At 37.7% G+C, this 11,753-nt stretch overlaps 1 protein-coding gene across 1 annotated transcript; it reads left to right on the forward strand.

Annotated features, from left to right (window-relative positions):
• Positions 1-647: 647 nt before the first annotated feature.
• LOC115425466 (calcium release-activated calcium channel protein 1-like) lies at positions 648-6,447 on the forward strand. Its single transcript, XM_030143075.1, has 2 exons — positions 648-987; positions 3,579-6,447. Exons 1-2 carry the CDS (start codon positions 874-876, stop codon positions 4,125-4,127), a joined length of 663 nt encoding a protein of 220 aa, XP_029998935.1. The 5' UTR covers positions 648-873; the 3' UTR covers positions 4,128-6,447.
• The last annotated feature ends 5,306 nt before the right edge of the window (positions 6,448-11,753 follow it).

The raw sequence follows: 11,753 nt of genomic DNA on the forward strand, positions 1-11,753 counted from the left end.
ATGAAGAGGGTACTTAAACACTTTTAATGTTGACAAGAAAAACTATTATTGCAAAATGGGTCGGAGATGAACCTCCAACTATCTCCATATGGAAATCAGTGATCTTAGAAGATCTGACCTCAATAAGACTGCAATATTATATCGATGGAAAGGCTACTGTTTTTCTGCAGAAGTGGATGAAGCCACTGGAAGCTTTGGAACTGAACTGGACACTTACTGTGCATATGACTGAACAAATGATTGCCTGTGTATTTTTTTTTAAATGTCATCTAAAATAAAGACATCAAAACAGAGCTCTATTAATCTAAACAAAACAACAACAACAAAACAGAAATATGTGTAGGAGTGAAAGATGCAAGACCAACAGACTTCAAGACCAACTGAATCACTCCAGTTCATATCTCTATTGTGGGAAATTCTCTATAAATTCTTAAAAACTTTCTAACTTTTGACAATAAAAGCATGAATTAGGGCCATTTGCACATGCCCAAGTCACTAAAAACGCACTAAATATTACACAATAAACTGTCAACTTCCTCCATGTGCAGAGATGAAGTGAAGGAAGTTCAAAGGAACAGACCAATGAGCTTCATGAGTGTTATAACAGTCTATTACTGGCACAGGGAGGCGACCTGCTGCAGGGTCTGCGAGCAGCGTTGGATTGTGGGTATCTTGTGTTTCCTGATTGACTCTGACAGTCAGCTGTTGCAGAAAAGTTTTGCCGTAGCTTCATATTTTTCTGTAAATCGCACTAATAACGTCACTGGGATATTGTTTCCTGTCTGTGTGACTCCATCGAGACAAAAACAATCTATTTGAAAACCGGATTTAGATTTTACAACTACTGGTGACTTCTTCACAACAACTTTCGGAATGAGTTTGAACGAGCACTCCTTACAAGCTCTGTCATGGAGAAAACTGTACTTGAGCCGAGCCAAATTAAAAGCAACAAGCCGCACTTCAGCTCTGTTGTCAGGATTCGCTATGGTAAGTGCCTGTCCTGCTCCTTAAATCTTCATATTCTGTCCATAACGCGCTCTTAAATAGGTCAGCGCAGTTGTGCGTCTGCCCGTGACGCAGATGTTTGTTATTAGAGGCAGCGACGACCCCCGGTAATGTAAAGGCCCTTTATGACCCTGCACAGTGACCAGGACCCACAAAACATGGGTCTGCAGTAATGACAGTGCAGTAAACAGTGTGTGTTGTGGACACACACAAACACACACACACACACACACACACACACACACACACACACACACACACACACACACACACACACACACACACACACACACACACACACTTATAAACAAACACTATTCGTCCGTGTTGTGGCGGCTGATCTGGGACTCTATCTTTATCACTTGGCAGAAGCGCTGTAATAACCAAGAGGGATTTATTTAACTTTACATGAGATCCACAGCAACGACCTACACCTTCATAATAAACAAATTAAAAAACAGTTTGCTGGACTACAAGTAAAGATACACCAGCTATAACACAACAACGACAACAACAACAACAACAACAACAATAATAATAATAATAATAATAATAATAATAATAATAATAATAATAATAATAATAAGCCCTAGGGCTGGATCTAACAGTAAGCTCTAAAAACATATTAGCCTATACATTATACTGTTGCCCATAAAGTGGGAATAAAATATTTGTCCTTCTTGTCATGAAATGATCATGATAATGTGATTTATTCTTAATAGATTAATTATAACTGGGACTCAGATTGTAATCATGCACCTAGTCAAAGGTAATCACTGATGTGTATAAATAGGAATAAAAAGAGGACTCTGTCTGAAAACAAAATTCTTCTAACTTCATGGGCAACAGTGTATTATATTCTACTGTTGAGATGATTTCTTTCGTCTACATTTCACGTCCTGAGACCCAGGAAAGTACAAGTTTTGGCTTCTTTTTTTTTTTTTTAACCTCCGCCAAGGAGGTTATGTTTTTGCCGGCGTTGGTTTGTCTGTCTGTCTGTCTGTCTGTCTGTCCGTCCGTGTGCAAGATAACTCAACAACGCAACAGTTTTTCAATTGCATTTAAAAAAAAAAAAAATGGAATATCCTTTTCGGTGGACAGTTTTTTTTTTTTTTAATAAAGCTGTGGAAGTCTTGTCCACAAACGTGGACAGAAACTCATAGCTGTGTCTTAGGAGGTTAAAACAATTATTGATATGAAATACAAACACTTTTTTAAAAAAAGATTAATTACAGATAAATACCAGGTTTTTGTCATGATGCCACCAAGATTTAGAATGAAAGAGTTAATTGTTTTCAGTGTACTATATGCAAAGTAGATCTTTTGTGTTGATTGATGATTGGGATATGTAAGTGATAAGCAGCAACACTGTTGTTGTTTTGTTTTTTTTTCATTATTTTTTGTACAGTGTCAAATATTCACACATACACTGATTTGAATGGGTTTCAGTGGCACATTTTTTGCACTTAACAGTATGAGTGTACCATTTGTGTGTACAGCACATTTTGGACTGAGCTGGAGCTGAGCTGGAAATAACCCGATCAAGTAAAAATGCACACTCCTGCCAAAATGCATGCCATATGCATGAATACAGCCACAATTATCAAAAAATGAAGAATGAAAAGTGTGTAAAATGCACACAGTCCCCAATAATAACAACAAGAATAATAATAAGCTTTATTTATATAGTGGTGTTAAAAACAGCAGTTGACAAAGTGCCTTGACAGTGCAAGTGCACGAACATCAGAAAGTAAAAAAAATACATGGATGTATTTCTACAATACAGACTGCTCCATCTTCAGCATCAGTTTATTTTCATGGTTTGGAGTGATTAAAACTAAAAGACATGAGAGCTCACATAAAGCTGGAAGCTCTGTTGTAAAAACATCTACTTCATTACAGACGATAAACAGGGTTCCCACAGGGTCTTAGAAAGTCTTAAAAGTCTTGAATTTACAAATCTGCATTTAATACCTTAAAAAAGTCTTAAAAAGGTATTAAATTTGATATGGTAGGTCTGAAGTTATGTTGCCATAAATTTGTTGGCTGTATTATGTTTAAATGTGTCTATTAAATGTCCAAGATGCAAAGAGAGTAACGTTAGTCGACTCAGTTCCACCCGTTCCAACCCAACAAATTATATTGAAATTAGGAGCCAGTTATTGCTAACTTTGCAACCCCTGGTGAGAAATGAGTCGGAACGATGGGAATCAAGGTGTTGGAGTAAATAAATACATTTTCCTAAATTTTAGGGGTCACAAATTTTTGCCAGTATGGCTGTGAAATGGGCATTAGATTCTGTTCTAAATAGTCTTAAAAAGATCTTAAAAAGTCTTACATTTAACTTGCAGAAAGCTGTAGGAATGCTGAATAAAATAATACTCTGTGAACACACTCACTTGAATCCCACATATTAAATCAGATTCATACAAACAAAAACATCATCAACCATTGTGAGGAATTTGACATATTGTTTGTGAAGTAACTGAAAGGTTATACAGGAAGTTATTATTTTTTATATCTTAAGTGTGACCAGATAAAAGCTGAACAGTTCTTCTGTTTTGACTGTCCAGGTTGCCATGGTGGAGGTCCAGCTGGAGCGGGATCATGAGTATCCTCCAGGGCTGCTCATCGCCTTCAGTGCCTGCACCACCGTTCTGGTTGCAGTCCATCTGTTCGCCCTCATGATCAGCACCTGCATTCTCCCCAACCTGGAGGCCGTCAGCAACGTCCACAACCTCAACTCAGTCAACGAGTCCCCCCATGAGCGCATGCACCGCCACATAGAGCTGGCCTGGGCCTTCTCCACGGTCATCGGTACCCTGCTGTTCCTGACTGAAGTCATGCTCCTGTGCTGGGTCAAGTTCTTACCACTCAAAAGCAATACTGATGAAAAAAATGGCACTATAAGCTCCGGTGAGGCGGCGGCCATTGCTTCCACCTGCATCATGGTGCCTTTTGGAATTGTTTTTATTGTGTTTGCCGTCCATTTCTACCGTACGCTTGTCAGTCATAAAACTGACCGGCAGATCCGGGAGCTTGAGCAGGTCATCCGGCTACAGAATCAGCTCGACCACAGGGCTGAGAATGATGACCTAAAGGCCGCTGTCCATTTCCCCTGATTTCAGCCTCTGTTCATGCAGCAGCAATGGACATTTAGTGTGCGTTTATGTTGAAACCCTGTTTTGCAGAAGTTCCTTTTAAAGCTTCTGAACTGTGCTCAAATGCTTCTACTTAAGTATGTATAAATTTCCTCTCTTAAGCATGTTTTGATTCACCCTTTTCTTGGGAAATATGTCCACAGCTTTCTGTTGTGTATATTACGACAGTACTTTTAGTTTGTAGGTGAATCCTTAGCTCTCAGGCCTTTCAGTGGTATGCAAAGCAACATATCAAATTAAATTGTAGCCTTATAATTTTGGGTGCTGACAGTATATTGAAGTTGATGTCCTTATTAGAATATGCATCATCAATGCCAAAACCTCAGTTTTTCTGTAGATGAAGGCTTTTATTTATGTATTTTAGCTGTTCAGCATCCACTTGTCTTTCTCTCCTCACAGGTTGAGTAACAGGTGGATTGCACTGACTTCTGTTCTCTATTGTGGCTGGCTTTAAATTAGGTTCATTAATTATCAATGCCTGCCCCATTTGAGGATTAGTTTGGGAATTCTTACTTCATTATTCATTTCCAAGGGGTGTTTCTAAAAGCAGGATGCAACTGGATAAGAACAGAACAATGAAATGTGTCAGTAGTGTCTTGGCAGTAGTATTGTATGCATACTTTTATTATCCATAAAGGTTTTGAGTGTAGTGCAAAATATGCTGTCCAAAGGGTTGCTCCACATTACTGGTAGTTTTGGAATGAAACTGTTTTATATAATGAGTTATGAGTGGTTGTTTTACTGACAGCTCAATCTAGGCTGTGGCATTCTGGTTCCATCTGCACTGATGTACATATTCAAGATGTTGAAGATTGAAAACCATCATCCTTGTCCTGTTAATATACATGTTGTCAATCTCATTTTACAACCAAAAAGACTTGTTCTACATCCAAAGTTAGATTTTATTCCTTTTCAACACTTCTCTTGGCTTTAATGCTTCTTTATTTCATATATGTCCATATAATTAATGGACTAAACGGTTGCTTGTAGAAACCCAACATTTGAGGATCTTCAGTCAGATTTTCAGATTTATATAATCCTCATTATGAATGGTTTCTTTAGCAAAGGATAACAACATATTCACTGGGAGGGAAACTTTAACCAGTTATTAGTGAAATAAGTATTTACTGTATGGTCTGTAGCAACATCCTAAACAAACACTGACAGTCAGGTAAAGCTTCAAACCAAAGTGTGACATCATAGAGCACATGTTATTATAATAAGGTTTTGATGAGACCCAAAGTGAGTAATAATGGGCAGTGTTTTGAATGTGATGGTTTTCAGTCTGTTGTGAAATCCCCCCTGTGTAAAAAGGTTAGAAATTAGACTTCATGATGCTTCAGCAAGATTAATGGACTGTGTCCTACGAACAGAGATAGTACTTTTACTGCAAGAGGTATTTGAGAATGTATTACTAGGAAGCATGTGTTTCTTGAAGATGCTGTGTAATAGTTTTTTATATTTTTTACTCTTCATAGTTTACAAGATAATGCATGTTCACATATTGTTGAGACATACACGATTTGAGGAATACTGTATATGACTAGTGTTTGTTTTTTGTTCTGTGGTATATTGCAGAAGTTTTTTTTGGTTTATTTTTCTTACTTTTCTTTATTTTCTTTAATGGTAGAAAACTCAGGTTCAAAGTTTGATTTGTTCAAATTTTTCAAGGCTAATGAGTCATGATTGACAGCAATTTTCTCAGAGGATCTTGAAAGTGTTTTCTATAATTTTTATCCCTGAAAAACACATTGATTTACCAAAATGTTTTAAAATATATTTAAAATAGGCTTTTGCCTGACAAATATGCAGAACAACCCTTTAATGTGATGAACATAAGTTGCAAATTTGTATTATGTATTATTATATACTGTGTTAAATACTGTTCTGTCTCTTACACCTACACATGGCTTTAATGAGTCATGGTTTTTGTAGACCACGAGATCCCCAAATCTGCATCCAAATTGTCCAGATCAGGTGATAATATCTCTGTGACAAGTAGCAGAGGACAAACAGCTGTACCTGGTGCAGACAGTACAGTCTTTGTGTTTGAACTTTACAGTTCTGTAGGTCTTTTTTTTATAAGTAAACTGAGATGAGATAAAATCAGTTACATTCAGGTCGACTGTACCTACTCCTGTTACAACTTCCACTTGTAATGCAAATATTCTCACACAACCATAGGTGTGTTTAGTTAATTTTGTATTTTATTTATTTTACCCTGTTTATTTTACTGTACTGGTACTTCACCGCTTGTATTAAAGCACAGTTTTACAACCAACTCTCAGTATGTTTTGCTTAAATGTGCTGGTTACAGCTTTTTAACCTGGCAAGATTCACCACAATTTAGTTTTTCAGCTTGAAAAATAAAACAAAGCTGATACACTGTGTGATACACGTTTTGTTATTTAACTGTTCGTAAAATGGTGATATTTTTAGTTTTGAACTCGCTGGAAAACCACAAAGGAAATGGGTCCGGACATACAATTTGAGTTTAGCTTTAGCACAGTCAGAGCTGTGACTTGACAACATGACACACAAACTTCTCTCACTGACTTTTTCTGGCGCGCTCACCACTTCAAGTGCTTGTTTTGTTGCTTCTCTGAATAAAACGTCCACCTTATCCCTACATTTTGCAGAACGCTACCGTGCAGCATTGGATTTTTTTCTGGTTTCTGAAAATGATACCAGAGCTTATGATTTTCTTTTCTTTTCTTTTCTTTTCTTTTCTTTTCTTTTCTTTTCTTTTCTTTTCTTTTCTTTTCTTTTCTTTTCTTTTCTTTTCTGACATTTATCTGTTCTCCACTAGGATTGAGAAGTCTGTGTTTGTTGGATACTTGCAGATATGTGACAACATTCTGGCCTGATGACCACAGTTTCTTATTTCAATTCTTTGTCTCGACGTACACTACCGGTCAAAAGTTTTAGAACACCCCAATTTTTCCAGTTTTGTACTGAAATTCAAGCTGTTCAAGTCCAATGAACAGCTTGAAATGGTACAAAGGTAAGCGGTGAACTGCCAGAGGTAAAAAAAAAAAAAAAAAAAAAGGTAAGGTTTAACAAAACTGAAAAATAATGTACATTTCAGAATAATACAAAAAGACCTTTTTCTTACAACCCCCTCTGTCTGCATAAAAGTAGTGTTGTGACACACTTTGGTACCATACCGTTGTGAGCATTATTTGAACAGTATTGTACTGCAGAAAGTAATGTGTTACTATAAAAATGGCGAGGAAAAGGCAATTAACCATAGAAGAGAGACAGACCATCATAACACTTAAAATGTAGGTCTTTCCTACAGAGAAATTGCCAAGAAAGTCAAGGTGTCAGTAAGTCCAGTTTCCTTCACCATCCAAAGGCACTCAGAAACTGGAGGAAATGCTGACAGGAAGAGGTCTGGCAGAGCCAAAGCCACAACAGAATCAGAAGACAAGTTTCTGAGAGTCAACAGCTGGAGTGATAGGCGACTCACAGGACAACAGCTTCAAGCACAGCTCAATCGTGGTCATAGTAAGCAAGTCTCAATTTCAACTATGAACAGAAGACTTCAAGTTGCAGGTTTGATGGGTCAAGTTCCAGCAAGAAAGCCATTCCTGAGACTTCAGAATAAGAAAAAGAGGCTCGCCTGGGCCATGAAACACCACCAGTGGACTACTGAAGACTGGAAGAAGGTGTTATGGACTGATGAATCCAAATTTGAAATCTTTGGTTCATCCCGCAGGACTTATGTACGCTGTCGAGTAGGTGAAAGGATGGTTCCTCAGTGTGTGACATCAACTGTGAAACATGGAGGAGGAAGTGTGATGGTCTGGGGCGGGTTTGCTGGATCCAGGGTCGGTGAATTGTACAGAGTGAAAGGCACCCTGAACCAAAACGGCTACCACAGCATTCTGCAGCTATGCCATGCAGTACCCTCTGGGATGCATCTAGTTGGTCAGGGGTTCATCCTACAGCAAGATAATGACCCAAAACATAAGTCCAAGCTATGCCAGAACTACCTTCAGAAAAAAGAACAACATGGTACGCTTGAAAACATGGAGTGGCCAGTACAGTCTCCAGACTTAAACCCCATCGAGCTGGTTTGGAATGAACTGGACAGAAGAGTGAAAGCAAAGCAACCTACAAGTGCTACACATTTATGGGAACTTCTGCAAAAGAGTTGGGAAGAATTTTCTGAAGAATGTTTGATTTCCATTGTAGAAAGAATGCCACGAGTGTGTTCAGCTGTTGTATCTGCCAAAGGCGGCTACTTCGATGAGTCAAAAGTTTAGAATACATTTTGGTTTCTAAATTGATTCCATGATTTATTTTTTTAACTTCAATTGTTTATTTGTTCTATGCTTTGATTTCAGAGTACAGTGAGACATTAAACTGCATCATTTTCAATGAAATTCTGGAAAAATTAGGGTGTTCTAAAACTTTTGACTGGTAAAGTTGGTCTGCTTTGCATCCAACAAGGATAATTGGCACCCTATCACAGAAATGCTGAATCTCAGGATACCATTGAAAGATACTGAACATGCAGTGTCACAACTCTGCTAAAAACAGTTTGTAGGGTTACATCAGTCTAATTTAGATCGCTTGAAAATTGTCCCTTTTGGGAGCTTTTTATATTGTGTCTTAAATGCAGCTGTGCAATTGAGGAAAAATCTATTTTAATTTAAGATGCAGCTGAGCAGTATCTTTATGAAAAGATTATCAATGCTTAAATGACATCATGACAGATCAGAACCACATTTACATTCAGGTAAGATCAGCAGGCGACCATACTCTTGACCTGATGATGAAGACAACAGAAGTAGCTTTAGAAATACTGACAGCAGTGTTATGTGGAGAAACCAGAAATAACATGGATGTGCAAAGTGGTGTGTTTCTTTACGCTGGTCCAGACAGAGGAGTGGGTGTGAGAACTTCCCCAGGTGTTTTAACACTTCTCTGTCATCCAGTTTGATCAATACAGCAAAAATAAAGAAGTCAAACATGTGCAGGCTTATCAGCGATGACAAATACCTTCTACTGATATAAATGTAATCTGTACATGCTGCCCCACCACAGTAATAACATGGGAGTTGTATTTCACCAATGTTTCTAAATCCAAGAATGAATGAATGAATGAATGAATGAGTGCTATTATTGACCCTGAACTATTTTGTGATATGTGAAGGGCTAAAGAGAACAATGACCTGTGATTGTATTTCTCTCAATCTGCAGAGGAATGAGAAAACTCTCTTTTCATATACCTGGGCTACCTGTTTTTCAAGGTGTTTCAGAAATGTGAATAAAGGCTTACACTGTACCTGCAGTATCACAGAGATGTAGCTGACAGTTTTGCCCTCTGTACCTCCTTTAACAACACATTTGTCAAACACAGATGGTACATATTCATGACAAAAAAATCTGATAGAATACCATATATGGTGACTTCTTATATTATTACCTCCGCCAAGGAGGTTATGTTTTTGCCAGGGTTTGTTTGTCTGTCTGTCTGTCTGTCTGTCTGTCTGTCTGTCTGTTAGTCTGTTTGTCTGTCCGTTAGTGTGCAACATAACTCAAAAGTTATGGACAGATTTTGATGAAATTTTCAGGGTTTGTTGGAAATGGGATAAGGAAGAAATGATTAAATTTTGGTGGTGATCGGGGGTGGGGGGGCCCACGGGGGGGGCGCAGACCAGAAAATTTCATCAAAATCTGTCCGTAACTTTTTGAGTTATGTTGCACACTAATGGACAGGCAAACAGACAGACAGACAGATAGACAGACAGACAAACCCTGGCAAAAACATAACCTCCTTGGCGTGGGGGGGCCCGCGGGGGGGGCCACTGATCAGCCTTGGCGGAGGTCTGCGCTCTCCGAGTGCTTCTAGTTTCTAATTAATTACACTGCATATTGTACACCTCTGGAAAGACTCCTTTAGTGTAAACTTTGATCAGTGATGTTTTCCCACCTCTCCTGTCTCCTAAAATAACAACCTTGAATTCTTTTTGCTGGCTGATGTGTCCTTTGTTTGCTCTTGATCCTTTCTGGGTCATGTTTTGTAGGAAGACAGATGGTGAGGGATTCTTTTTGTGACAGCAGGTTTTAGAAGTGTATATATGAAGGAGACAGTCCAAGCATAAACATTGAGTGTGACTGCAAAGGCGTCCAGTGGTCCTGTTCAGAGGCTATGCTAACAAAAATGGAGGAAAACTCATCTGTATACCATTATGGAAGGCCTTGTATTTAAGAACAGATTTAGAAGTGTTGTCTGGAAACAATTCACACCCTGAAACACATACTCTTATTGTTCAGTCCTTGTGATAAGTTGCTCCACCTTCTTTCATGAGTCTCAATTTTTCTGTTCAGTGTTAATGTTATTGCCTACAGTAGTTGGTTGAATAACCAATGAATATCCCTTTAATTATTAAATCAATGTACAAATTGGTGTAAACCATAATGATATAAAATGACATATACAAGACATACAACCTATTTGGAATCTATTCAATAGGAGCAAATGCATATGGCATGTTTTTTATTTTATTTATTTATTTTTTTACATAAGATATAGTATAAACATATCTTCATATATTTAGAGGATGTACTTGTGTACGTGGTAATAGATATCTATAACTGTGTATCTTTCTATTTGCTACCTAATATACTGTATCCTACCTACTGCAAGGCATTACTGCATTACCACCTCACCTGCAAATGGTCATAATGTTAGGGCTGATCAGTAAATATTTTATTTTTCTATGTGAATAAAGATCTTGTTTGCATTAAATTATTGTTTTTTTGTGTGTTGTTTGAATATGGATAAATGCTCATCAATATACTTTTTGATCCAGTCAGTGCACTGTAGGTAATGTTTAGCATAATTATCACCATACAACAATCTAATATATCTTTATGTAGCTTAGAGAAAATTAGTTTTGCTGATGTTACTCAGGATGCTGTGATACACAGTATAATCCACACATATAGTGACCAAATATGACACTGACTCCATTGAACTTAGATTTACATCATACATTATTATTAAACTTGAGGCACATTTTGAGGTATCTGCTCTTTACGTCAGTATTTATTTTTCTGTCGACTTTTTGCCTTTATCTTTTATATAACATCCTTTCTTTGTCATTTTTTTATTTTAATTTTACACTTGCACTTTACACTTCATAGGCATTCAATTTCTGTTTAGAAAATTATGTTTGGATTTCTGGTTTGGGTTTATACAGTAAGTTATACAGAACATTTTCAGTAGCCCTTCTTTATTAATAAACAGCTGACTAAGAAAAATAATACCATTATTTCACCTTTTATCAAAAAACCGTAATTTCCTCCTGTGTAAAATTTGTTCCAGATGTGTGACTTCTTCTCTGATGTATTCTCTGATGTATTCCTCCCCACAGACGCACTGACCTATAAAGGTACACGTAAACACATACCTGCTGTCACCTGTCTAGCACTGTGTAGGTGCAGCCTATCCCTCCGCGGGGTCTATATTCCGCCCGTCTTTTGCTGGCGGAGGGATCCATTTTCTAATCTGGTCGACGAAGTGGAAAAAACACCGAAAAACCACCTCGACTGGTCCACAATGTTGGCCCA

The sequence above is a fragment of the Sphaeramia orbicularis genome, chromosome 9 (genome assembly GCF_902148855.1).
Source record: "Sphaeramia orbicularis chromosome 9, fSphaOr1.1, whole genome shotgun sequence".
Taxonomy (NCBI): Eukaryota; Metazoa; Chordata; class Actinopteri; order Kurtiformes; family Apogonidae; genus Sphaeramia; species Sphaeramia orbicularis.

Excerpts from the sequence above, each read along its gene's own strand:
- LOC115425466 (XM_030143075.1), top strand. The coding sequence starts at position 874 with ATGAGTTTGAACGAGCACTCCTTACAAGCTCTGTCATGGAGAAAACTG. Across the intron at positions 988-3,578 it reads TGTTGTCAGGATTCGCTATG|GTTGCCATGGTGGAGGTCCA; the intron begins GTAAGTGCCTGT and ends TTGACTGTCCAG.